The 27940-nt window shown below is 42.3% G+C and overlaps 2 protein-coding genes across 5 annotated transcripts; one reads left to right on the forward strand and one right to left on the reverse strand.

The window, feature by feature from the left end:
* The first annotated feature begins 1650 nt into the window (after positions 1-1650).
* LOC112220834 (protein phosphatase Slingshot homolog) lies at positions 1651-24513 on the forward strand. 4 transcript variants are annotated; one of them, XM_024382739.2, is made up of 17 exons: positions 1651-1828; positions 2337-2498; positions 5333-5370; positions 6817-7006; positions 8637-8752; positions 10069-10137; positions 18232-18297; positions 18514-18696; positions 18783-18876; positions 19237-19365; positions 19994-20040; positions 20179-20325; positions 20500-20700; positions 20769-20955; positions 21079-21189; positions 21316-21423; positions 21503-24513. In XM_024382739.2, exons 2-17 carry the CDS (start codon positions 2451-2453, stop codon positions 21695-21697), a joined length of 1929 nt encoding a protein of 642 aa, XP_024238507.2. In that variant the 5' UTR covers positions 1651-1828; positions 2337-2450; the 3' UTR covers positions 21698-24513. The 4 variants fall into 4 exon arrangements, with proteins under 4 accessions (XP_024238507.2, XP_024238508.2, XP_042158979.1 ...); XM_024382740.2 differs by having other exon boundaries at positions 21316-21414; XM_042303045.1 differs by having other exon boundaries at positions 1651-1824.
* On the reverse strand, positions 24514-27855 carry mrpl18 (mitochondrial ribosomal protein L18). The gene is made up of 4 exons (XM_024382742.2): positions 27580-27855; positions 27269-27437; positions 26713-26947; positions 24514-24717 (listed from the first exon to the last, which is right to left on the reverse strand). The coding sequence occupies exons 1-4, from the start codon at positions 27680-27682 to the stop codon at positions 24640-24642; spliced, it is 585 nt and encodes a 194-aa protein (XP_024238510.1). The 5' UTR covers positions 27683-27855; the 3' UTR covers positions 24514-24639.
* Between the last annotated feature and the right edge of the window lie 85 nt (positions 27856-27940).

Here is a 27940-nt window from a genome sequence, read left to right on the forward strand (position 1 = left end):
CATAGCAAGGCAGCAACACATGACAACACAGCATGGTAGCAACACAACATAACAACAACATGGTAGCAACACAACATGGTAGTAGCACAAAACATGGTACAAACATTATTGGGCACAGGCAAAAGCACAAAGGGCAAGAAGGTAGAGACAATAATACATCACACAAAGCAGCCACAACTGTCAGTAAGAGTGTCCATGATTGAGTCTTTGAATGAAGAGTTTGAGATAAAACTGGGTATGGTAGTAGGTGCCAGGCGCACCAGTTTGTGTCAGGAGCTGCTGGGTCTTTCCCGCTCTACAGTTTCCCATGTGTATCAAGAATGGTCAAAGGAAATCTAGCCAACTTGGCACAACTGTGGGAAGCATTGGAGGCAACATTGGCCAGAATTCTGAAGGCATTTACAGAGTCATATTTGACAACAAAATCTTTCTTTGGCTGTACATCCCATATGTGATCTCTCATTTCGGTTAAAGCTATTTCTGTCTGTTGATTTGTTTTTGTTTGTTTTTCTGCTTTCCATAATGCCAGGACAATTCCTTGTTGTTGATCTAAAAAAATTATAATAATTGGGTGGGTACTTAAATTTGTTCTATTTCACGTGTACAAGTGTGTATTACATGCATATGTGAACAGTGGTATAAAGTTCTTAAGTCGTCATTTTTGGTATCTGTATTTTACTATTTTTATTTTTGACAACTTTTACTATTACTTCACTATATTCCTAAAGAAAATAATGTACTTTTACTCCATACATTTTCCCTGACTCACAAAAGTACTTGTTACATTTTGAATTCTTAGCAGGACAGCAAAATGGTCCAATTCACCCACTTATCAAGAGAACATCCCTGGTCATCTCTCCTGTCTCTGATCTGGTGGACTCACTACACACAAATGCTTCATTTGTAAATGATGTCTGAGTGTTGGAGAGTGCCCCTGGCTATCCATAAATTTAAAAAACAAGAAAATCGTGCCGTCTGGTTTGCTTAATATAAGGAATTTGAAATGATTTAGACTTTTACTTTTGATACTTAAGTACATTTTATAAATCACATTTACTTTTGATACTTTTCTATCTTTTACTTAAGTATGAGAATTGGGTACTTTGTCCACCACTGTGTGTGAATTAGAAATATGTTTTTTTGCATATCCCAACTCCACTAGAGACACCCTCGAAGAGTGGAATCACGGCCGGGTCTGCCATTATCAATGGCGACCCTGGAGCAATTGGGGTTAAGTACCTTGTTCAAAGGCACATCACCAGATTTTCACCTATTCATCCTTTCCCTGCCTTTACTGATTTCTGAGCATCCAACGTCCAATGAATGAATAAATAGATACTCATAATAAGATGATCAATATGAAATAAATAAAAGCATCATCAGTGTTCTTGTTTGTTTGTGCAGTAGCACATGTAACAGTTAATGAGTTGGAAATATGTCAATACAGTTTGTTATAGGCCTACAGCAGTTACGTAGTTATATAACAAGTATATGGTTTGTGGAAAGTAGCCTGCACTATACATAACTAAAAAAAACGGATTCGTGCAGATAACTCACAAAAGCAAAACAACCTAAATCAATAGCATATTCATCATTATAGAAATCTTGCCATTTCCCCTTTAAGAAAACCCATCCTACATGCCCCTCCTTGTAGATTGCTTTTCTTTGCCGATGTCTTCCTTGTTCGATGAAATAGTAAACTCTCCATTAATTTGGATATCAGAGTGCCGCATAACTTTTGCCAACGCGAAGGATTAAAAAAGACATATATCCAAGCTCACTGCATGTGAGGGAGAAGCATCAGAAGGAGGCATTTGGTCGGAGGCAGGTAAAAATAGGAACTTTTGCTCTTTCTTTAACGTTTTCCCTTTCACACTTGTTTTTAGTTCGCTAGCATGGATCAGTTGCCTATCCACTGTACGCGCTAACAGCTTGTTGATTTGCAGACGATCAACAGCAGATTGTCCACTCAAACTGAGTTGATGCTTTACATGTTTTCCATATGACATCTAAGCATATGAATGAACTTCATGCTCTAGATTCTCAAATGTTGCTATTTTTCAGAAACGTCTAGTCAGTTAGCCACATTGTTTCATTATACCAACATTATATTTATTTTGTAGATGTACGCTCGGCCGCAGTGCAGCGCGCATTCATTTCATCACCATACGTGGTCGTTGTGAAGGAATGCTTTGCATGTAACTACAATGGCATATCTTCCATCAATGCCTATAACGTTACATGTCAATTTGTGTCTCCTCCACTATCCATTGTGTCTGCAGATATTATGTCTTTTATAAACTGGTATTTAATCATCAGCTCCAACTTCGTTCCAGATTTGTGTGAATACATCCATCCTATAGCCTCCACGCCCACACATTTTGAGGGGAAACCGCTGCTTCTCACTCGCCTCTTGTTTTGATCCGTGAAAAACCGAGCGGTGCCTTGCCATGGCTCTTCTGACCCTGCATCGTTCGCCGTCCATCTCCACCGCTCCGGTGAGTTTCCCGCGAGCCCCACACATATCTCAATGCAGCTTTTACTGGCCTCTTATTTTCCATGGCAGCGCCTTCACTTCACGTCATATAACGCTCTGTTTTACAGTGTGCGATTCGATACACTGGCCAAGCCTGCTATTGCCTATTATCCAGAATCCATTTGCTTTGGTTAATGAACACCAGTCTTTGCCCGAGGCTGTCCAATAACCTGCTTGGTGTATTCATTTGCGATGTCATCATCACAGCATTGTAGATTGTTGATCATGTGAAGGGTATTTGATGCTGTCTGGTAGCCAAGGCAGTGATTTGTATTGACAAGCAGCGATGACATAACTAAGTAGAGGGCAAACATGCCATAAGCTGTGTGATATATCACAGAGTATCCCTCACCACCACACTGACAGGGTTTCAAATGATAACCCCCATTCTTGTCGTGCTTTCACTTCTCTTTAAACAGTTAGAGCAACTTTAACAGGCTAATTTAAACTGTGTTACTTCCAAGGCCTCGCTGGTATGTTACGAGTGTGTCGCCTGATGTTTTGGCATTCTCACTTTTGTTTCCCCAGCTTCCCCAGACAGGCAGACATAACGTTGCCTTCCTCCGTCCCCCTGCACACTACTACTCTGTCATCTCTACTACTGTTAACTCATCTCTTCCTTTCAAACCCTTAACACTCCTCTCCAGCCTACCCTCTGTGTCTGTCTTGACATGTCAGTTGAATAACAGGTATTGTGTGATGGCAAAAAATACCATTATTTTGGGGGGGATTTTCATGAAGTTTTATCCATAGAATGGTCTTTTGGAAGAAGGATTGTTGACATGTTTGACATTTGGGCAATTCCACTATAACTGAATGATGATGACAATGACTTTTCACTTTAAAAGTATGACAAACAAAAACAAAAAAAATTGATTCCAAAGTTAAACAAACCATACAACTATGCAGAATGACTAGTTTTAACAATCAACATATTTACTCAAAGAACCGGTGTAAAGTTTGGTAACAGAATGACACTAAAATCTCGCTCAGTTTTATGTGACCACCTACCAGTTGAAGTTTGGACATCACAGCACAGCAGAGTATAGCACAGTAAAGTATAGTTCAATAGTTAACAGTACTGTAAATTATACTGTGCTCTAGTAATGTACTGAACTGTACTGGCATAACTTGTGAAACAGACATCTATGATTGGTTCAGATTTGGACTGACAAATTTCAACCACTTTTCAATGTCCGGTGTGGGCATTTCCATGTAAAAAGCCCCATAAGCAATGTAATCCATAGACTGTTCCTTTTTCGATACTTGACACAAATTTGACATTTATATCTAAAAGCATAGTTGAGAAATAATTAATGGAAGATGGAATATTTTATATTTTGGCCTTACCCAGGCCTCCTTTAAGACTCCATTTTTCATCTGAATCCGCCACAAAGGAAAAATTGGTGTCGTAATGAAGCTTTACCGCTTGCTCTATAATATGAGGAGTATTTCGAGTTATGTAACAATTTTATTCAATTAATTAAAATCAAATAAAAATGTATTTGTCACATACACATGGTTAGCAGATGTTAATGCGAGTGTAGCGAAATGCTTGTTCTTTCTAGTTCTGACAGTGCAGTAATATCTAACAATTCCCCAACAACTCCTAATACACACAAGTCTAAAGGGGTGAATGAGAATATGTAAGTATATGGATGAGCGATGGCCGAGCAGTATAGGCAAGGTGCAATAGATGGTATAAAATACAGTATATACATGTGATATGAGTTAAGTAAGATATGTAAACATTATTAAAGTGGCATTATTTAGTGGCATGTAGGCAGCAGCCTCTGAGTTAGTGATTGCTGTTTAGCAGTCTGATGGCCTTGAGATTGAAAAACAGCTTCTGTCTCTCGGTTCTCTCCCTGTCTCCCTATCGTTGTAAATGCACATTTTACTCTTGATCCTGCTCATTCTTTCAGTACATGAACACTGAAATACCCACTTCTCAATGCCACATGACTGGTTTTAGAGATTAAATGAATCCCTTATTAAATCTGAAGAGGGTTGTCACTCTGTAATCAGCAGACTTCAATATGTGACACAAGATGGTCTATTTAATAGATTGTAGATTAAAAAGTAAATTGTTTATAGCCTGGGCCCAGATCTGTTTGTGCTCTTGCGTTATACATTGCTGTCATTGTCAAGTGAAGTTTGGCAAGACAAACAGACAGGGAGTTGGCATGATGGCACAAAAAAACTGGCGCTAAGGCAGTGGCGGATGTCAAGCTCTCAATATCAAGTTTCGCATGGACCCCCTAGTCATTTCATGTTGGGGTCCTATAATTTGTACACCAGACATCATTAGTCAATCACGCTGTTTAACATGAAAAAATGCAAAAGAACTCATGCTATTAGACACCTACAAGTGATTTGCATACCAAACATCCCAGTCATAGTTCTTTGTATTATATATGTTTTTTAAAACTTTTTTATCCCCAAACATTTGATGACAAATGTATTTGGTTCACATACCTCACTGAATTGTTACAATGTATTTTTTTGTGGGGGGGTGCAAAGATTGCTGGGGCATAAGCAAATACTGTCCAATGGTATTAGAGCAAGGATTTGGAGGCGTGGCTTATTGGGGTGCATGTCTTTCAGTTAGTTATTTTTGGTCATCTGTACGTGTGAATGTCTTTCCAGTTCATCTGGTCTGTTGACTTTGTTGCTCTTCTGATTTATGTTGGGGGTCCACTGATAAATCTAGTACGGGCCTGTGACGATGTAGTTACGCCACTGGGCTAAGGAGTTTGTTAGTAAATTAATCATCTTTCATATCATTTTTTAAAGGATGAAAGCATCCCAAGAAGAGGGAGACTTCAGAAAAGGTAGATTAGTGGGGGTTTTTGGGTTGTGAATTTAATTTGTATGTACGGTGCATTCAGAAAGTATTCAGACCTTCCCTTTTTCCACATTTTGTTACATTACAGCCTTATTCTAAAATGGATTTAATTTTTTTTTAAATCCTCATCGATCTATACACAATAACCCATAATGACAAAGTGAAAACAGGTTTTTAGACATTTTTGCACATTTATTAAAATTAAAAGCAGATAACTTATGTAAATAATGTTTTAGACCCTTTGCTATGAGACTTGAAATTGAGCTCAGGTGCATCCTGTTTCCATTGATCATCCTTGAAATGTTTCTATTAACAGTTGACAGTGCATGTCAGAGCAGGAACCAAGCCATGAGGTCGAAGGAATTGTCCGTAGAGCTCCGAGACAGGATTGTGTCGAGGCACAGATCTGGGGAATGGTACCAAAACATTTCCGCAACATTAGAGGTCCCCAAGAACACATTGGCCTCCATCATTTTTAAATGGAAGAAGTTTGGAACGAGCAAGACACTTCCTAGAGCTGGCCACCCAGCCAAACTGAGCAATTGGGGGAGAAGGACCTTGGCCAGGGAGGTGACCAAGAACCCTATCGTCACTCTGACAGAGCTCCCAGAGTTCCTCTGTGGAGATGGGAGAACCTTCCAGAAGGACAACCTTCTCTGCAGCACTCCACCAATCGGGCCTTTGTTAGAGTGGCCAGACGGAAGCCACTCATCACTAAGAGGCATTGACAGCCCGCTTGGAGTTTGCCAAAGGGCACCTAAAGGTCTCTCAGACTATGAGAAACAAGATTCTCTGGTCTGATAAAACCAAGATTGAACTCTTTGGGCTGAATGCCAAGCATCACGTCTGGAGGAAACCAGGCACCATCCCTATGGTGAAGCATGGAGGTGGCAGCATCATGCTGTGGCAACGTTTTCAGGGACAGGGAGACTAGTCAGGATCGAGGGAAAGATGAACGGCGCAAAGTAAAGACAAATCCTTGATGAAAACCTGCTCCAGAGCGCTCCAGACCTCCGACTGGGGTGACGGTTCACCTTCCAACAGGACAACAACCCTAAGCACACAGCCAAGACAACGCAAGACTGGCTTCAGGACAAGTCTCAATGTCCTTGAGTGGCCCAGCCAGAGTAAAGTGAAAACATATGTACATTTGATAATTCCGTTTTTTTTAATATACATTTGTAAAAAAAATTTTTTTAAAGAGCATTCTAAGAACCTGTTTTTCTATGTCATTATGGGGTATTGTGTGTAGATTGCTGAGGAAAAATGACAATTTGATCCATTTTAGAATAAGGCTGTAACGTAACAAAGTGGAAAAAGTCAAGGGGTCTGAATACTTTCCGAATGCACTGTAGTTTGGATGTGGTCATATGGAAGTTTGATTGCAAACATCTTTCAAAGTAATAATTCAGTCTTCCATCCTCCAAAACAGAGAGAGCTTTGCTCTGGTTAAAGGGGCCGTCCTTCTCCTGGAAGAGGGGGAGGGGGAGGGGCCACATGAAGAGACGTCGCCCAATCACTCCCCTTCACCCCTGAAGCTGGGGGGCGGAGCTTCAGACACACAGCACAGACAGCTGCACGCCATGGTGTCACTACTAAGACCAGAGGACACTATCAAACTGGTGAGACCTGTCATCAGTCACATGCCCAGAGGTAGAATGTATAGAATAAGCATACAATGGAAAGGACAGGCAGTGTGTGAAGAACTGGGTTTAAACTTGGGTCATCTGTAGTCTGCACACTACAAAGCTGTGTTAGTGCTTAGATAATGCCTGGGCATCAGCAAGTCTTCAGGTCTCAGGCAAGGTTACTTATCACTGTTGTGTGGTTCACCAAACCACCTTTGTTACAATAGCATGACTAGACCCGGTGTGATGCCTAGAGCACTCCGCAATGTCATGTTAAAAGCTTCTACTAATGGGTCACATTCATGTAATGCGTTTCACTAGATCTCAAAGTGCCTTTTACATTATATAAAGTACGGTAACTCACCCTTGTACACCTCCAACATGTAACATCCTAGTCTGGTGGTCCCAGATCTGTTTGTGCTCTTGCCAACTCCATTACTCATTGTCAAACCAAACCTGTTTTGCATGACAAGGTGTTGGCGTGATAGCACACCAGACTGGCACTCGGGCTAGTAACATCCACCTACACATATATAGTGAACAAAAAGGACCAACGCATGTTGCGTTTTATACATCTTTCTTTCAATGAGCTGAAATAAACATTTCCAGAAATGTTCCATACTCACAAAAACCTTATTTTTCTAATTCAGTGAAAAATGTTGTTTACATCCCTGTTGGTGAGCATTTCTACTTTGCTGAGATAATCCATCCACCTGACTGGTGTGGCATATCAAGAAGTGGATTAAACGGCATGAGCATTACACAGGTGCACCTTGTGTTGGGGACAACAAAAGGCCATTAAATGTGCAGTTTTGTCACACAACACAATGCCATAGATGCCTCAAGTTTTGAGGGTGCGTGCAATTGGCATGTTGACTGCAGCAATGTCCACCAGAGCTGTTGCCACTGAATTGAATGTTAATTTCTCTACCGTAAGCTGCCTCCAGCATCGCGTCGTAACTGACTTCAGTGGGCAAATGTTCACCTTCGATGCCACTAACACACTGGAGAAGTGTGCTCTTAACGGCTGAATCCCAGTTTCAACTGTACCGGGCAGATGGCAGACATGTGGGCGAGCAGTTTGCTGATGTCAAAGTCGTGAACAGACTGCCCCATTGTGTGCCCCAGACGTGTCACACACTGAGCATGTTTGGGATGATCAATGTGTATGACAGCATATTCCAGTTCCCGCCAATATCCAGCAAGTTCGCACAGCCATTGAAGAGGAGTGGGATAATAATCCACAGGCGACAATCAACAGCCTGATCAACTCTATGTGAAGGAGATGTGTTGCGCTGCATGAGGCAAATGGTGGTCACACCAGATACTGACTGGTTTTCTGATCCAGGCCCCCTACCTTTTTTTTTAAGGTACCTGTGATGAACAGATGCATATCTGTATTCCCAGCCATGTGAAATCCATAGATTAGGGCCTAATGAATTTATTTCAATTTACTGATGTCCTTATATGAACTGTAACTCAGTAACATCTTTGAAATAGTTGTTTATTTTTGTTCAGTGTATAAATGCCCTTTACCCCTCTCTCAACCCTACCCGTACATGTCAACCCTTATCCCTCCTTTCTCTCCTCCCCTCTCTCTCTCACCTCACCCATCTCCATGCAGGCGGTGAGGTTGGAGTCAGTGAGTCCAGTCAGGGTACGGTATCTGATCATAGTCTCCACCTTTAGTAACAAACAGGAGAGCATTCTACTGGGGATGGACTTCCCCGACACAGACAGGTGTGTGTGCTGTTATCATTGTTTCAGTAGAGAGGTGTATAGCGGTTGCTGTTTTTTACCTTAGACCTTTTGCTGGGCGGTATTCCGTATTTTACGATATACCGGTACTGATGCACGGACCGGTTTAGGTTTTTGCTTTTACCTTCTATAACGGTATTTGAATGTTTGGTTTGTTAAATGTGATACGCCTTGTGTAACGTCCATTTTTATAGTTCGCTATAACGCTCTCTCTCTCTCTCTCTCTCTCTCTCTCACCATGCCGATTTCCACACAGACCTAGCCATGCCTCCTGTCACTAAAGGAGCGCATTTGTTGTTCCTCGACCATGAGACACTTGTATTTGGTCTGCATGGTCAATGCAGCAATGTTGATGACAACGATACTGTTTTCACTTTCCTTCATATAAATCCATTTGCGTTCTATAATTACACTTAGTTTGCGCTTCTTACATCTACAAACAGCATGTTTGTCTTAGCAAGTTGGGCCTAAATCTTGTTTGCCGCTAATCACTAGTTCGTTAGCTGGCTAGCTAACTAATAAATGTACTAAGTCAGAGCAAATCTAATTAGCTATACAGCCTGATAATACCAGTGATGGTGTAGACCTAAATCAGCATGTTGTTTGTACAACCGTATCGTCTAAATCTAGGAGGAATATGCAAAGCATGAAAATGTTAGCTACATGAAGTACATTCAATGTAGCCAAAGATTATAGGGTCCCCTAGTGAACACTTATCAACACTTTGGTTCCTAACCTGTCACAATAACCCCCCCCTGGCATTTTCATTCGTTGTCATATCAAACAACACTGTATTCAAAGTGCCCACTATACTATTCTAACTAGATAATTAGAATAATCATTCAATTTCCATCATTCGAAACTTAACCGAAGTGTTTTTGCTCTAAATCGTAAGTGCAGTATTTGGTTAAAAATAATGGCTAGATTGTTTGCCCATATCTTGCAGCCCTACGTGGCAGTGTGGAAATGATCTCAAATGGATGCAGAAATTGTTGAAAATAATTTTTGTTGAATTGAACAGTATAAAACAATCAGTATGGAGAAAGACCCATTGAAATAACTTAGAATATATGTGTTGCTGCAACCCTAGGATTATGCACTACTCAAAGCAAATGTAGAACTTTTATTATTCAAAAACATAAAATACCGTCATACAGTCCAATTATAAAATACTGTGATTTTGGCATTATCGCCCCGCCCTACATTAGACCAGTCTAGAGAATGACTTGCGTTGATAGAAAATACATCTAGTAAATGTTGCCAAATGTATTAAAATGGTCTGTCTCTGTTTCTTTCAGATGTCAGTGTACTATCGGTCTGGTTGTGCCGGTATGGAGCGACACACAAGTGTATCTGGACGGAGATGGGTAAGAGTTTAAAAACGTGTTGTGAGTGAAAGAGAAAGGTGGAGGGGTGAACTGAAAGAGTGCAAGAGTCAAATGAGGAAACTAGGAAGTAGCTAGCTGAGCCTGTGCCACAGCACGGTTGGCCTGGCATCTTGGTGGCTGGCCAGTCATGGTAATACCAATGAGTAATCCCTTTCTGTTTATGTACTTGGATGATTCTCATTCTGTTTCTGTCACTATGTCACCCCTTAGGGCAACACTTAAAACATCTGCATTCACTGCATAAGGACTTCCTAATCAAATCCAATAACATTTTACTTGTCACGTGCTGAATACAACAAGTGCAGACTTTACCGTGAAATGCTTACTTACGAGCCATTTCCCAAAAATGCAGTTAAAAAGTAAGGCCGTTAACAAATAGATAACTAAAATAACATTAACGATGCTATATACAAGGAGTACCGGTACAGAGTTGGGGTATGAGGTAGTTAGGATGATTGATTAAGGTAATATGTACCTGTATGTTTGGTTAGGTGATAGATTGAAGTACATGTAGGTAGGAGGTGAGAAATAGAAAGTCCGGGTAGCCATTTAATGAACTGTTCACAGTCTTGTGACTTTGGGGCAGATGTTCAGGAACCTTTAGGTCCCAGACTTGGCGCTCCGGTACCGCTTGCCGTGCGTTAGCAGAGTGAACGGACTGTGACTTGGGTGGTGGGAGTCTTTGACCCTTTTTAGGGCCTTCCTTTGACACCGCCTGGTATAGAGGTCTTGGATGGCAGGGTGCTCGGCCCCAGTGATGTACTGGGCCGTACGCAAGCAGTTGCCATACCAAGCGGTGATGCAGCCAGTCAAGATGCTCTCAGTGGCGCAGCTGTAGAACTTTTGAGGATCTGAGGGCCCATACCAAATCTTTTCAGCCTCCTAAGGGGATGAGGTGTTGTCGTGTTCTCTTCATGACTGTATTGGTGTGTTTGGACCATGATAGGTCCTTAGTGATGTGGACACCGAAATCCCTGTCTGGAACTGCGAGGAGTAACTGCGTAACCTACGTTGCCAGCTACCATGACAAAGACCAAAGCCGGCGGGATTACCATTGAGGACAGTGATGTGTCTATCACAGGTGAAGGATCTTTTAAACTAATAAAAAATAGTTATACAAGCAGTTGTTACAACATCAAGAAAATAGCTTCAAGTGTTTTTGTCCAAATACTAATAAAATAATGGACAACCTGACCAGAGAGGTCCAGGACCTGAAGAACAGTTTGCAGTTCTCCCAGGGTCAGCTCGGTGAGTTCAAACAGGAGAATGGCAAGAGCACAGCAATCTGTATCATTGAGAGAGGACATCTGTTCTGTGTGGGAATCCATGATAACAATGACAGATAAATCTCGAGGGACAATCGATGTGGAACAACATGGTTGTGGACGGAATTGCAGAAGATTGAGGTGGAGCGCCCCCACAGGACTGGAAAACCCACCAAGTTTGTGAGGTTCAAGGACAAGGTAGCTGTTCTGGGAAGAGCCAAGAACTTGAGAGGAACGTATATCTTCCTCAACGAGGACTATCCTGAAGCTGTGCGCCAGAAGAGGAAAGACCTGATCCCACCCATGAAAGCTGCCAGGGTACGTGGGGACATTTGCTTACATCCGCCATGACAGGCTCATTGTCCACTCTCCCTTCCAGAAGCCTGGAAGGGATAAAAGCCAAACCTATGGGTTCGTAGCTTCAACCCCACAGCACACACACACCAATTGATTAATAGACTGCTACATTTGTAGTATTCTTGCTTTGTCTGCTCTTTTCAGTATTATGTCTATCTCTGATAAGCTACCCAGGAAAGGGCTGAAAATAGCCCATATGAATATATGTTGCCTTAGAAATAAAGTTCATGAAATCAATCATTTGCTAACATCAGATAACATTCATATATGAGCCATTTCTAAGACTCCCTTAGATAATTAATGTGATGATACGGCAGTAGCAATACAAGGCTATAACATCTATAGAGACCGAAATGCTTATGGGGGACGTGTTGCTGTATATATGCAGAGCCATATCCCTGTAATGCTTAGAGAAGCTCTTATGTCAAGTGTTGTGGTTGCAGGTTCACTTGGCACATCTAAATCCTTTTCTTTTGGGGGTGTTGCTATAGGCCACCAAGTGGGAACAGTCAGTATGTAAACAATATGTGTGAAATGCCTGATAGTGTATGTGATGTAAACAGAGAGGTCTACTTTCTTGGGGACCTGAAATATTGACTGGTTTTCATCAAGCTGTCCACTCAAGAGGAAGCTTCTCACTGTAAGCAGCGCCTGTAATCTGGTTCAGGTTATTAATCAACCTACCAGGGTGTTTACAAACACTACAGGAACAAGATCATCCACATTTATTGATCACATTTCTACTATTACTGTAGAACTTTGTTCTAAAGCTGTATCTGTACCCATTGGATGCAATGATCACAGTATAGTGGCTATATCCGGAAAAGCAGTTCCAACAGCTGGGCCTAAAATAGTGTATAAGAGATCATACAAAAGATTTTGCTGTGACTCTTATGTGGATGATGTAAAAAAAAAAAAAAAAAAAAAAGTATTTGTTGGTGTGGTGTGATTAATAAGGAGCATCCAGACGCTGCACTTGATGAATTTGTGAAATTGCTTCTTCCAATTATTGATAAACATGCACCGGTTAAGAAACTGACTGTTAGAACTGTTAAGGCTCCATGGATTGAGGAATTGAAAAACTGTATGGTTGAAGAGATGGGGCAAAAGGAGTGACTAATAAGTCTGACTGAACATCTGACTGACTGATTTACTGAAAATTAAGAAATTGTGTGACTAAACCCAACAAAAATAATAAACTGTATTATGAAGCTAAGATCAATTATATAAAGAAGGATGTAAAAACAAAATGGAGTACTTTAAATGAAATTCTGGGTAGAAAGACATTCAACTCCATCTTTCATCGAATCAGATGGCTTATTCATCTCACAACCATTTGATGTTGCCAATTATTTTAATGACTACTTCATTGTCAGTGGGCAAATTTAGGCAGGAAATGCCAAACAACGAACAGTGAACAATCCTATTCATGCATTAAAAAAAACAAATGATGAAAGAAAAGCATTGCAAGTTTGAATTTTGTAAAGTTAGTGTGACAAACCTCCTGGCATTGACAACTTAGATGGAAAGCTACTGAGGATGGTAGCTGACTCTATAGTCACTCCTATCTGTCATATTTTTAATCTGAGCCTAGAGAAGTCTTTGTCCTCAGGCCTGGAGGGAAGCCAAAGTAATTCCGCTACCCAAGAGTGGTAAAGCGGCCTTTACTGGTTCTAACAGCAGACCTATAAGCTTGCTGCCAGCTCTTAGTGAACTGTTGGGAAAAAATAGTGTTTGACCTAATACAATGCTATTTCTCTTAACAAATTAAGACTTTCAGCATGCTTATATAGAAGGGCACTCACAAATGACTGATGATTGGTTGAAATAAATAGATAATAAGAAGATTGTGGGAGCTGTACTGTTAGATTTCAGTGCAGCCTTTGACATTATTGACCATAACCCGTTGGTTAAAAAACTTGTGTTATGGCTTTTCAACCTCTGCCATAATGTGGATTCAGAGCGATCTATCTAATATAACTCAAAGGATTTTCTTTAATGGAAGCTTCTCTAATGTCAAACATGTAAAGTATGGTGTACTGCAGGGCAGCTCTCTAGGCCCTCTACTCTTTTCTATTTTTACCAATGACCTGCCACTGGCATTAAACAAAGTATGTGTGTCCATGTATGCTGATGATTCAACCATATATGCATCAGCAACCACAGCTAATGAAGTCACTGAAACATTTAACAAAGATTTGCGGTCTGTTTTGTAATGGGTGGCCAGTAATAAACTGGTCCTATACATTTCAAAAGCTAGAAGCATTGCATTTGGTACAAATCAAGTTCTAGACCCCGGCTGAATCTGGTAATGAATGGTGTGGCTGTTGAACAAGTTTGGGAGACTAAATTACTTGGCGTTATCTTAGATTGTAAACTGTCATGGTCAAAATGTATAGATTCAATTGTTGTAAAGATGAGGAGAGGTCTGTTTTTGACACCACACTCCAAAAAGCATGTTCTGCTGGCTCTAGTTTTGTCAAATTTTTGTTATTGTCCAATCGTGTGGTCCAATGCTGCAAGGAAAGAACTAGTTAAGCTGCCGCTGGCCCATAACAGAGTGGCACATCTTGCTCTTCATTGTAGTCAGAGGGCTGATATAAATACTATGCATGCCAGTCTCTCTTTGCTAATAGTTGAGGAGAGACTGACTGCATCACTTCTTTTTATAAGAAACAAATTGTTTGCATAGTCAATTTACACACAACTCTGACACACACACTTACCACATCAGACATGCCACCAGGGGTCTTTTAAGTTTCCAAATCCAGAACAAATTCAAGAAAGCGTACAGTATTATAGAGACATTATTGCATGGAACTCCATTCCAATCTCATATTGCTCAAATAAACAGCAAACCTAATTTCAAAAAACAGATAAAGCAACACCTCACGGCACAACGCCTCTCCCCTATTTGACCTAGATAGTTTGTATGGATTGATATGTAGGCTGTGAGTGCCTTAAAAAACATGAATGTAGTTCTGTCCTTGAGCTGCTGTTGTCTATTAATTAATGTTCTGTATTATTTCATGTTTTGTGTGGACCCCAGGAAGAGTAGCTGCTGCTTTTGCAACAACCTAATGGGGATCCTAATAAAATACCAAACTTGAAGCTCTCGACCGTCTTCACTACAGCCCCGTCAAAGTGAATGGGGGCGTGCTCGGCCCTCCGTTTCCTGTAGTCCACGATCGGCTCCTTTGTCTTGCTGACGTTGAGGGGGAAGTTCTTGTCCTGGCACCACATTGCCAGGTCTCTGACCTCCTCCCTGTAGGCTGTCTCATCGTAGTCGGTGATCAGGCCTACCACCGGCGTATCGTCGGCAAACTTAACGATGGTGTTGGGGTAGGCAACAACACATCCGCCACGCTGGCCCTCAACACGCACCCCTGAGGGGGCCCTGGGTTGAGGGTCAGCGTGGTGCATGTGTTGTTACCTACCCCCACCATCTGGGGGCGGCTTGTCAGAAAGTACAGTATCCAATTGCAGAGGGAGGTGTTTAATCCCAGTGTCCTTATCTTAGTGATGAGCTTGGATGGCACTATGGTGTTGAGCGCTGAGTTGTAGTCAATGAACAGCATTCTCACGTAGCTATTCCTTTTGTCCAGGTGGGAAAGGGCAGGGTGGAGTGCAATAGAGAGCATCATCTGTGGATCTGTTGGGGCGGTATGCGAATTGTAGTGGGTCTGGGATGATGGTGTTGATGTGAGCCATGACCAGCCTTTCAAAGCATTTTTATGGCTACAGATGTGAGTACTACGTGGCGATAGTCATTTAGACAACTTACCTTAGTCCCTGTGGCCAAGAACACTATGGTGTTCTGCTTGAAATGTAGGTATTACAGACTGGGTCAGGGAGAAGTTGAAAATGTCAGTGAAGACACTTGCTAGCTGGTCAGCGCATGCTCTGAGTACACGTCTGTTTTATGGTTTGTCAGAGGGCATAGCAGGATTTTGTTTATATAAACTTCCGGATATGTTCCGCTCCTTAAAAGTGGCAGCTCTAGCTTAAGCTCAGTGCGGATGTTGCCTGTAATCCATGGCTTCTGGTTGGGATATGTATGTACGGTCACTGTGGGGACTACGTCATCGACACATTTATTAATGAAGCTGGTGACTGATGTGGTAAACTCCTCAATGCCATCGGATGAAACCTGGAAAATATTCCAGTCTGTGCTAGCAAAACAGTCCTGCTTCATCTGACCATTTCCATATTGAGCGCGTCACTGGTACTTCCTGTTCTGAGTTTTTGCTTGTAAACAGGAATTAAGTGGATGGAGTTATGGTCAGATTTGCCAAATGGAGGGCGAGTGAGAGCTTTGTATGAGTCTCTGTGTGTAGAGTAGAGGTGATCTAGAGCCTCTCGTTGCACACGAGACATGCTGGTAGAAATTACACTACCGTTCAAAAGTTTGGGGTCACTTAGGCATGTCCTTGTTTTTGAAATATAATTGTCGTTTGAAACGACAGATTTTTAAAAAATTTTTTATGGAATATCTACATAGTTCCTGATAATGGGTCTCTGTATACCTATCACTCCTGTGTTCCAATGGCACGTTGTGTTAGCTAATCCAAGTTTACAATTTTAAAAGGCTAATTGATCATTAGAAAACCATTTTGCATTTATGTTAGGACAGCTGAAAACTGTTGTGCTGATTTAAATAAGCAATAAAACTGGCCTCCTTTAGACTAGTTGAGTATCTGGAGCATCAGCATTTGTGGGTTCAATTACAGGCTCAAAATGTCCAGAAACAAAGTACTTTCTTCTGAAACTCGTCAGTCTATTCTTGTTCTGAGAAATTAAGGCTATTCCATGTGAGAGATTGCCGAGAAACTGAAGATCTGGTACAACACTGCACTACTCCCTTCACAGAACAGCACAAACTGTCTCTAACCAGAATAAAAAGAGGAGTTGGAGGCCCCGGTGCACAACTGAGCAAGAGGACAAGTACATTAGTGTCTAGTTTGAGAAACAGACGCCTCACAAGTCCTCAACTGGCAGCTTCATTAAATAGTACACGCAAAACACCAGTCTCAATGTCAACAGGGAAGAGGTGACTATGGGATGCTGGCCTTCTAGGCAAAGTTCCTCTATCCAGTGTCTGTGTTCTTTTGCCCATCTTAATATTTTCTTTTTATTGGCCAGTCTTGGATATGGATTTTTCTTTGCAACTCTGCCTAGAAGGCCAGCATCCCGGAGTCGGAACACAGGAGTGATGGTTGCTGACAATGGCCTCTTTACACCTATGTAGATATTCCATTAAAAAATGTGCCGTTTCCAGCTACAATAGTCATTTACAACATTGACATCTACGCTGTATTTCTGATCAATTTGATGTTATTTTAATGGACAAAAAATGTGCTTTTCTTTCAAAAACAAGGACATTTCTAAGTGACCCCGAACTTTTGAACGGTAGTGTAGGTAAAAATGGATTTGCAGTCAAATCCCTGGCCACTAGAAGCGCTGCATCTGGTTGAGCATTTTCTTCTTTGCATATGGCCAAATATAGCTTGTGGAGTGAGGTCTTCGTGCAAGCATCAGTTAGTGGTGGTAAATGGACAGCTACGAAAAATATTGATGACAACTCTTTTGGTAAATATTGTGGTCTACAGCGCGTCATGAGGTAATCTAACTCCGGCAAGCAAAACCTTCCTTAATATTAGAAATCACCTACCCATCAACTGCTGTTGTCTCTTGGTCAAACTCCCACTCCCCTCAGATTACAGGACACAGCTGTTCTGTCCTACTGATGTATAGAAAACCAACTAGATATATATTTTCCATGTCCTTGTTCAGTGGTGACACACCGGCTATTACAGTTCACGAGATCACGTTGATGTTCGCCAATAGAACAGAGGCTAATGGTGACTTATCCAGTCGCCGTCACAGTTTTGTTAAGATATCCTGCACAGTGACCTCTGTAGCTCCGCTTCCTCGCAGTGACCGGGGCCTAGTCTGGGATGATGATTATGTCCTTCGCCTCCGATTCATTGAAATAGAACTCCTCATCCAAGTTGAGGTTAGTAATCGTTGTATTCATGTCCAGAAGCTCTTTTTGGTCATATGAAAATAACAGCTTTTGTCTGTTCTGGTGTGTGGTGGGAATGTGTTACTTCGTTGACCTGGGTGTGCAGCAGTGTCGGCTCAAGGGAGAAGATTCTGTTTACCACAGATCTAGGATCAGATTACTCCAATCTTACCCAGGAATAAGAAACCACATTAAGTTGATGTTGTAGCCCTGTCTTGTTCTGTTATAGAGGTAATAGGGCTCACATGCTGCCTCTGTGATGTCTCTGTCACACCATGACTCTCTCACACCCACTGACTGGGTGTCTGCCATTAGCAGGATCATACCTTCACATTGCAATGATCCTCTCTCTCTCACACACACCATCTGTCTTGCACTCCTTCTCTCTCTCAATCTCCCTCCCTTTTTTTTCTTTCACCGTCTCAGTGGTTTCAGTGTCACATCGGCAGAAAAGACGAGAATCTTCAAGCCTGTTTCCATACAGACTATGTGGTAGGTTTTATTCAATCCTGTTTCCATACAGACTGTGGTCGGTTGAATATTGTCTGACAAATACAGTAAACACACACACACGATACTCCCTTTCAGTACTGTAGTAGGATGACCTAAAACCTCTACGCTTTCATCCATAATGGCCTTGTCTGAATTTGCGTCTTTTGCCTCCTTCCACTGTGTAGACCCTGATGTGTGTGTCTCCGCTGTCCCCAGGTCAGTGCTGCAGGCGCTGCATGGCTGCTGCGAGCGGGCAGTGAAGGGGTCAGTGATCCCAGGCTGTGGGCTGGACTGGGCCCAATACTACTACGGTCATGTGGAGTCTGACCGCCTCTGTCTCAACGAGTGGGGAGCCATGACGGGCCTGGAGTCAGTCAGGAGGGACAGCGCCGGGCAGAGGTGTGTGTGTGTGTGTGTCAGCTCGATGTGGAAAGAGGATGCAGGTAGTCATACTCTGTCTCTCTCTCTGTCTTGTCTGTATGCAGCTCGACAGAGAGGGTGTCTGTGGAGCGGCAGATCAAAGAGGAGCTCCGAGACATCATGAGAACAGAAGACCTAGAGAATATCACCTCCAAACAGGTACCACGGAGGGAGACTGATGGAATATAATACACTTCAAGAAATAAGCCCGATACTTGTCAAGGTCAAAGGCGAATGAAATAGTTGCCACAAGTGGCTGAAATGCAACCAGAAGTAGATCACTTGATAGAATTGATCACAATCCATCTGGTAATATACAGGGAGTCTATGGCCTAAATGACTTGTAGAGTCTGTGTCCGTATCTATGACACCTTATCTCTAACACAAGCCGTTTATACCGGTCAAGTCAGAACCAGAGCTCAATAGTTTAGTTTAACCTCATGGATGGATTGAATGCTCATTGGGAGCAAACATGGCGTTGTGCTGTTGTCAGGTTGGCCATCCTCCTTCTTTCTCCAGGTCCGCAGTGCCCTGGAGACCAGGATAGGCATGGACATGAAGAACTACAAGGAATACATCGACAACGAGATGATGGTCACCATGGCGCAGATGGACAAGCCCTCCAAAATATTTGACTACTTGTTCCTGGTGAGTCCCATCTGACCCTTTAATGATGTCACCTTTGACCTATGCCACACAGCAGTAGCCCCTAACCACAGATCTGATCAGCTTACCCGATCCCAAATCCCCAACCTTGATCACGAGGAGCGGTAAAAAGTACTGTACCTCCATTCATTTCGATGGGTTGCTTTAGACGAGTCTCGTGACACTTGTGGGGGTCGTAGAGCGGTCATATTGTAGGCCAAACCGTTCGAAATGCTGGAGACGTTTTTGTGAGAAGACCGATTTTTCCAGGATTTCTCCTGGTCTGATAAACAGCGTTGTAGCTCTGCCAGGTTCCACCACAGATGCGGAAGGGTGACATGGGGCGGATGCAGGGGATTGAGACGCAGCCCATGTAAAAATAAAACAACATAGATCTCTAGTTTAAACAGACAGATTTTGTTGGGGATTTTTAAAATGATGTTACTTAGATTGACGCACCAGTGCGTCAATGGACTCTAGGGGATTTAAGTTGTGAAATCTCCTCAGGGATGATCATCACAGGAAGTGTGCTATAGCCAAGAGTTGGTCACATGACTCGAGCCTAGTGTTTACAGCTCTGACCCTCCTCTCCAGGCTGGTGAATTGGGCTCTGTGTGTCTCTGTCTTTTAGGGCTCTGAGTGGAATGCTGCCAACTTTGAGGAGCTACAGAAAAACAAGTAAACCTTTAATGTAGTGTGTGTGTGTGTGTGTGTGTGTGTACACTTGCTATTGACTTGTATAAGGTGCGTAAGCAAACAAGCAAGCCAAAGTGTTGTTGTTGCTGGGTAACTAAGTGTCTGCCAATGACATTGCAGTGTGGGCTACATCCTGAACGTGACGCGGGAGATTGACAACTTCTTCCCAGAATCCTTCAGCTACATGAATATCAGAGTGTACGACGTGGAGGCTACAGACCTGCTGTCACACTGGAAAGACACATACTCCTTCATCAACACAGCCAGGTAGTCCCACCCTGCTCTCACTCTTAGACCTTCTCCCTGCATTGCACTGTAATGATATGGATTTTAAGTCGATCAGTCTAATCTAGAGCATTGTGCCTCCCTGAATAAGCAAGTGAAAGTCTCAACTATGGCACTGTTCATTTTAGTCACACAATGATGACCCCCCTCCTATAGGCAGAGTGGCCAGGCGGTGCTAGTGCACTGTAAGATGGGCGTGTCTCGCTCTGGTTCCACGGTGGTGGCCTACGCCATGAAGCAGCAGCAATGGCCCCTGGAGGTGGCTCTGTCCTACGTCAGGGAGCGCAGACCCATCGTCCAGCCCAACGACGGCTTCATGAAGCAGCTCCACACCTACAGCGGCATCCTCAACGCCAGGTTAATTAACGTGTGTGTGTGTGTGTAACCTATCATAGCCTGTATGTTTACTGTACCCTCCATTCCAGTCAGCAGCGCCACAGCGCTCTCTGGAGGTGGAAGTCACGGGCAGAGAAGGAGCAGCGAAAGATTGAGAGAGCGCAGTCTGCTGCTTCACACAACAATGAGGAAGAGGAAGAGGAGGAGGAGAGCGAGGAGGAGGAAGAAGAGTTAGAGAGTCCAGATGAAGTTGATGAGGCAGATATAGAGATGAAGGTTAGGAAATATTTATGGTTAGGATGATATTGTCAAGATCCAGATGAATTTTATTTTGTGGCAATTTTATTATATTTTTAATTATTTGAAGCAATCATAAATCTCTGTCACTCTCTTGACCAGGTACTTGAAGAGCCTGCCCACAAGTCTGAGACTAACCCAGAAGCTCCACCCACAGAACCGGATGCTCCATCCACGGAACCGTCTGTACCCAATCCCTTCATCACTGTACAGGTGGGCGACCTCTCTCATAAGTGTAGTGGCAAGACAATACCTTCTCTAACATTTATATTACACTGAATCAATGTCAAAACCAACCGGTTTATCCATCTCTAATACCCTCCCTGCCATCCTCTCTAGGTGGCTTCTCACAGCCCCAGTCGCAGTGGCAGGATGAACCTCTTCTCTCTCATGCAGTCCATCAACGAACTGGAAGATGAGGACCTAAGGAATGAACAGGTAAGAGAGGTAAAAGACGGGGAAGGAGTGAAAGGGTAGAGTTGAAAGAGCAACAGTTTTTCTTACCCTTTGTCATTCGCTGGCGTAGATTGCCAACAGTCACCGGAGGTCTCCAGGGCAACGGAGGCGGAGTTATAGACGGAAAGGCCTCCTGCATCAGAGGGCCCATGTGGACGTTTCACCTGAGCCAAGCCGCCTATCGGGACTCAGAAAACTGGAAGGGGCGGGGCCAAGCAAACCTGAGACCGGGGAAGGAGATGCCAAGACAACGGAGGTGCGGTAAAGAGGAACAGAAGACGAGGCGGCGGGAGAAGGGATGGAGAATGAGAAGCCTAGAGGAGACACTAAATGTTCTGCCCACTTTCAAGCTATAAACATGAAAGAATTACCCTAATATAGTTCTATACATCAGACCTTAAGACTCCAACTATCATTGTTATAGTATAGATTTTTTAACAGTCATGCCTTTTGCACAGTATTTCCTGTTTTGGTTCTTTCAATGTAGTGGTCACCAACCGATCGATCACGATTGACTGGCTGATCTCCAAGCCATTCTAGTCGATCACCAAACACTGTAAAAAAAACAACAAAAAAAAACAACGATAAAGGCCTTGGATTCCCCTTTTCTTTTCATTGTTCATGTTTTTCTCTCCCTCTAGCACTTTTGACAGTAGGTGCACTTGGAAGGTAAAGTGTTCATATTTTTAACCATTTCGGGAAGGTAAAGTGTTCACATTTTTAACCATTTCATGTGTCTGAAGGTAGAACTCCACTTACTCGGCCGGCCCAGAGAGCAAATCAAGTGCAGCTATAGGCCTACCGCTGGCCAATCGTATAGCTCAGATCACCGTGTCTCCAGTTTCCTCGCGCCACAGACTGTAAAAAGAAGCCTCGAACCCACAGTAAAGTTGATAATGTTGAGATTTAAAAACTTTTAAAACCATGACTAAAGGGACTCAACGAATACAGCAAAGAGCTGCTGTTTGAATGCGTATGGGCTCGTTGTAATGGAATAAATGGAATGGTATCAAACACATGGAAAACAAATGTTTGACTCTTCCATTCCAGCCATTACAATGAGCCCATACTCCCATAGCTCCTTCCACCAGCCTCCACTGCTGTCAACACTTTGTTCAACCGTTTTATAAGACATAAAAATGCGTCTTTCGATAAGCTTGCGTTTATTTTCTGCTCGTCCTTTTTAATGTAGAGGAATATTTCACTTTCTCTGGTCAAGATGAATTGGTGCTAGAGGCTGAAATAATGCAGCGCGACTTAAATTTCCCATCAGATGGATTAAGACTGTCTCTCTTTCTCAGCGATGAGAGGGTACGCTGCTCCTTTCCTCCCCTCAGACTAACCATCAGTCCAGTAAAAAAACAAATATAATGCTCACTCAGCTGTGCCTCAAGTAATACAACAAATGATATCTTACCAGTGTGATCATATACCTACAATGTTGAAATATAATTTTAAAAATGGTCTGAGAAGAATAACATTGGCTGGGCAATTCAAGGGTAGGCAATATGCAGTGATAATGTTTCGGGCCTATAGCCTACTGCACAAACTTCATTGCTAAAGAAATGTGTTTAATTGGTTGTTGCATAGGCTTATTTTTGTTTTGTTTTCATCTGAGCGGTAGATCTTGGCTTGCATTTTGACTCAAAGGTTGGTGACCTGTGTTTTGTATATCACTGTTCACCAAACCATTTACACGCAATTGGTAGTGATGGCTCATTGTTTTAATGTCACTGCAGTATTACGACACCAATATGTGTCTGACAAAAATGTTGTATTTCTGGTTAAGACTTACCTACGGTCCATAGAAGTTGGAATGTGTGTACGTACTGAAATTCAGAAGAAAAATGTATCATACCACATGCATATGTGGTGTTTGCCCGCCCTCTCTCTCCTCATGGCACATCAGTGGTTTAATGATATCTATGCAATGATTCCTTAAATTCACAGAGAAGACAGATGGTAGAGGCTGTATGCTGCCAGTTGGGATTGTTATTGTATGCATTAAGTTCCATTCTCTATTCCTTTATTGGATTTTTAATTACGCACATACCTGATCTTTTTATCGTTTCTGGTCATGCATACGGGCCCAATGAAAAGTGTTCTCGGATGTTTCAAAATAGCGGGACATTCAAAAGTATTAACTGGGAGATATAATATTGAGTGACTGTTGTAAACTGTTATTCTGGACTAATCCAAGGGCACCAAACTGTATGCCAGTGTGTTCCTCTGTGCCAATCAACTTTGTCCTTGAGTTCATCTCAAGACGACATATTTACTGAGGATCTTTAGAAAACTTCTACCGTTTAAAAAAAAAAAAAAATCTCGGGTGTTCAATTTATTTGCTGTGTTTATTTCTTTGTCACACTGTCATTCCACAAATAGCCTTGCTGTATGAGTGCCTTGGACGTGGGACCAAAATAACAGTTCTTTCCTGAAAGACCCTTAAATGAAAGTATTTATAATATCTACTGTATATTGCTATTTCTGAGGTGGTGGCATTATTTCATATTGATTAAATGTATTTAGTTTTGTTCTTTGACTGGGATGATGTTATTGTGCAGTATGTAGCTACTTGCATTGAATGTGTTCCTGTGTGTATGCTCTGGCTTTGCTGATTATGACCAGGTTCATGCCATCCATGTTTTGAACTTTGGGGAGAGTTTAGGGTAGTTTTTTTTGTATGAGTATTTATCTATTTGGGACTTTTTGAGAGGATCAAGGTAGATTCAGCATTATGGTGTTTCTGAACTTTCCGCAGTTGACTGGATGGACCTTCTGTTCTTTATCCTGGCTTCTGTATTGTTGCAATGATTATTTTTTTTAAATGTATTCAGCTGGCCTTGATTTGTATATTCACCAATGATGTTTACACATTTTTAGGTTGAGCACACTTTCTTTCTATACTCACAATTAAACCATCATAACAGGTTTCCACCACCACATCATGCCATTGACACTGCCTGAGCCAATCTCTGCTGTTCTAAGATCAAATAGATAAATGACCTGTATCTCATCTATGGCTGCGTTTTACAGCTATACTGTTTGAGTGAATTAATAAATGATTATACTGAAACCATGTCACGTTAATTTGTCTGCCTTTTTTTTTTATTGAATAACACAATGTAAATAAAATTGAAAATGGGCCATTTGTGTCAAGACAAACAGGGAGAATATTTCTTTATAGGCTATTAGGAACCTTTGCAGTTAGTTCCCGATGAATTTCTGCCGAGGTTCACTGAGGGTGACTCCTCCCTCTTTCATTGCTGTCCGGAAAGACTGAACCTGAAAAAGAGAAACGCACACAAACACTATTTTACTAAGCAAGTCAGTTAACACGTTCTTATGATGGACAATGCTGGGCCAATTGCGTGCCAACCTATGGGATGCCCAATCACAGCCGGTTGTGATACAGCCTGGATTTGAACTGTAGTGATGCCTCTAGCACTGAGATGTAGTGCCTTAGGCCACTCGAGAGCCCTGAGGGGTATACTACAAATCAAGCTAGATGGACTCAGGCTTTTCTGAAATGAGCTAGGTTCAGTTAGTGCCACATTCCAGCTCAGGCTTCATCCATGTTACAAATGTAGATATTTATAGTGCACCCGCCGGCTTACTCAAGCTGGACTTGTAATTGCGCGTTCATGTCGCACATGGCTACTCGAACGCTTCATTGTGACTGCTGAAACATCAATCCACGGCCAGTTAGTGCCACATTTTCATTTGTGCCGAAATCAAAATGAAAAAGGTTCACCTGCAAATTCAGCATGCTATGGTATGAAAGTGTCTTGTGTGTTTATCAATGCACAAGTCCCCTTTTCCCCACTCCAATCGATTAAAGAATTTTATTAAGTCAGAGGCGTCACTACAGACCCTGGTTCAATTCCTGGCTGTATCACAACCGGCCGTTATTGGGTGTCCCATAGGGCAGCGCACAATTGGCCCAGTGTTGTCCGGGTTGCGCTTCGATCACACCGAAGTTGCATTTTGGTACACCAGAATTACATTCTAAGCGTTAGGGTTTGGCCCGGGGTAGGCCGTCATTATAAATAAGAATTTGTTCTTAACTGACTTGCATAGTTTAATAAAAGTTCAAATAAAATGACAATGTGTAATATGTATTTGAATATTACTCTTAAATATTTTATCAATAAAATATTTAAAGCTGCCATATGTAACTCCACCAAATTCACAGATCTGTCATTCTCATTGAAAGCAAGTCTAAGAAGCGGTAGAGCCACAGAACAGACATTTCACTGGAAGTATAAATGTGAAGCATCCGCTTGGTGTTTCCACTCACTACCAAATATGGTAGAATTGCGATATAGCACAATCGCACTTCACAGAGTAGACGTGATAGCAGCACAAAACACGATACAAACATTATTGGGCACAGACAACGGGAAAGAAGGTAGAAACAACAATACATCACACAAAGCAGCCACAACTGTCAGTAAGAGTGTCTATGACTGAGATTTTGAATGAAGAGATTGAGATAAAACTGTCCAGTTTGAGTGTTTGTTGCAGCTCCCATGTCACAGGACCTGTATACAATTCCTGTAAGCTAAAAATGTCCCAGTTCTACCATGGCCTGCATACTCACCAGACATGTCACCCATTGAGCATGTTTGGGATGCTCTAAATCGACGTGTATGACGGCGTGTTCCAGTACCCGCCAATATCCAGAAACTTCACGCAGCTTTTGTTGAGGAGTGGGACAATATTCCACAGGCCACAATCAACAGCCTGATCAACTCTATGCGAAGGAGATGTGACAAATGGTACTCTCACCAGATACGGACTGGTTTTCTGATCCACTCCAACTTTTTTTAAGGTATCTGTAACCAACCATCTTTATTCCCAGTCATGTGAAATCCATAGATTAGGGCCTAATGCATTTATTTAAATGGATTGATTTCCTTATATGAACTGTAACTCCATTTTTGAAAATTGTTGCATTCATATTTTTGTTCAGTATTCTTTGATTGGTCCTCAACTCACGGCTCAAACGCTTCATTCAGGATAAGTTAAGTGGAGTTAGCAGGTTAGCTACGAATAATTAATTGCCGTAGAAATTGACCTGGCTAAAAGGTGGACCTAAGTTACCTCGGCTAACTCCTCAAACCAGATTTATAGTCTAGGGCTCTGGATCTTCCTAAACTTGGCTGTATCCAACTGCTCAACAACATGAAGCCCGTTTCTCACACACACACACCTCTGTACTCACAGCATTCTACTTGTACTGTCAAGGGATGTCACAACCCCCCCACCCGTACTTACAGCATCAGAGCGATACTGCCAGGGGATGTGTCTGTACACCATCCTAGTGATGCCAGCTTGATGACACCTCTGTGCTAGTACCTCACCCACAGCCTGGCTGGCTGCCACACAACGGGTAGAACCCAGCTCACGCTTCAGGGCCCACTCTTTGGTGGAACACGACAGCACAGGGACTGCATCACCGTTGGCAAACACCTCAGCTGTTACATAGTGCTGGGAGCGAGAGAAAACTAACCTGAAGGCGGAGAGAAGAGTGGGGGAATCGGTGGAAAAGCAAGGGGTAAGGGCATGAAGACAGATGGCAGAGAAGAGTAGGGGAAAGACAAAAGGGGTTATAAAATGAGTGTCAATCTGTATGTCTGCCTATCTAGTGTCAATCTCTTCATCCAAAGTATGAACACACAGATCCTTACTTAGATGTGTGTATTGTTGTGAAATTGTTAGATATTACTGCACTGTTCGAACTAGAAACACAAGCATTTCGCTACACCCACAATAACATCTGCTAAACACGTGTATGTGACCAATAAAATTAGATTAGATTTGAGACACACACCTGTGGTAGAACTTTTGGGAGGGCCAGGTTGTTCTCCAGCCCCTGTCCTTCACCGCTAGAGCCATCTGCTCCAGGTTCCGCGGGTTTCTGTTCACAAATGTCGGGCTCACGGCTTCATTATCATCTACAGTGGGCTGAAGCTTGGGCGCCGCCAGGCTCATACAACGGACTGGAGAGAGAAATGTGACCAAGAGAAGAGCATGGTAGTGTATAAAGCAGCATTAGGAACATGCTAACCCAATAGACATTTTTCATAAACATGATGATTTACACAACACATTTGCCATCAACGAGGAGCAGTGTTTTCTTACCCGATTTCTGATATTGGTTGATTGCAGACCCACTCTGCCCGCACCTTTGGATTTGACCTAGTAATAACCGCACCGTTCGATTTAAATCACCCAAAACTGCCATCCTCTCGTTCCTTATGTGGTTATATATGAGTAATAACGTGCAGTCTATACTTGATTATCCACTTTAGCGACTCATATCATAGAGAAAACAGTATAATTTTGTATATTATTTAAGCAGCATTCGCCTTGACATGTGTGCCGCCATCTTTGACACTTTGCATGGACCACTTCCTTCTTCGTCATCTTTGACAACTTCCGGTTCTACCTTGTAAAAGAGAGACGCTGTTGCGCTCTACAAATAACACTGTTATTACAGATT

This window comes from Oncorhynchus tshawytscha, linkage group LG21 (assembly GCF_018296145.1).
Source record: "Oncorhynchus tshawytscha isolate Ot180627B linkage group LG21, Otsh_v2.0, whole genome shotgun sequence".
Classification (NCBI taxonomy): Eukaryota; Metazoa; Chordata; class Actinopteri; order Salmoniformes; family Salmonidae; genus Oncorhynchus; species Oncorhynchus tshawytscha.

Coding starts and splice junctions, on each gene's coding strand:
- LOC112220834 (XM_024382739.2), top strand. CDS start 2,451: ATGGCTCTTCTGACCCTGCATCGTTCGCCGTCCATCTCCACCGCTCCG. Junction 8,753..10,068: donor GACTTCCCCGACACAGACAG/GTGTGTGTGCTG, acceptor TGTTTCTTTCAG/ATGTCAGTGTACTATCGGTC. Junction 18,697..18,782: donor AGGGACAGCGCCGGGCAGAG/GTGTGTGTGTGT, acceptor GTCTGTATGCAG/CTCGACAGAGAGGGTGTCTG.
- mrpl18 (XM_024382742.2), bottom strand. CDS start 27,682: ATGGCAGTTTTGGGTGATTTAAATCGAACGGTGCGGTTATTACTAGGT. Junction 27,438..27,579: donor CAACCAATATCAGAAATCGG/GTAAGAAAACAC, acceptor TTCTCTCTCCAG/TCCGTTGTATGAGCCTGGCG. Junction 24,718..26,712: donor GGCAGTATCGCTCTGATGCT/GTAAGTACGGGT, acceptor TCTCTTTTTCAG/GTTCAGTCTTTCCGGACAGC.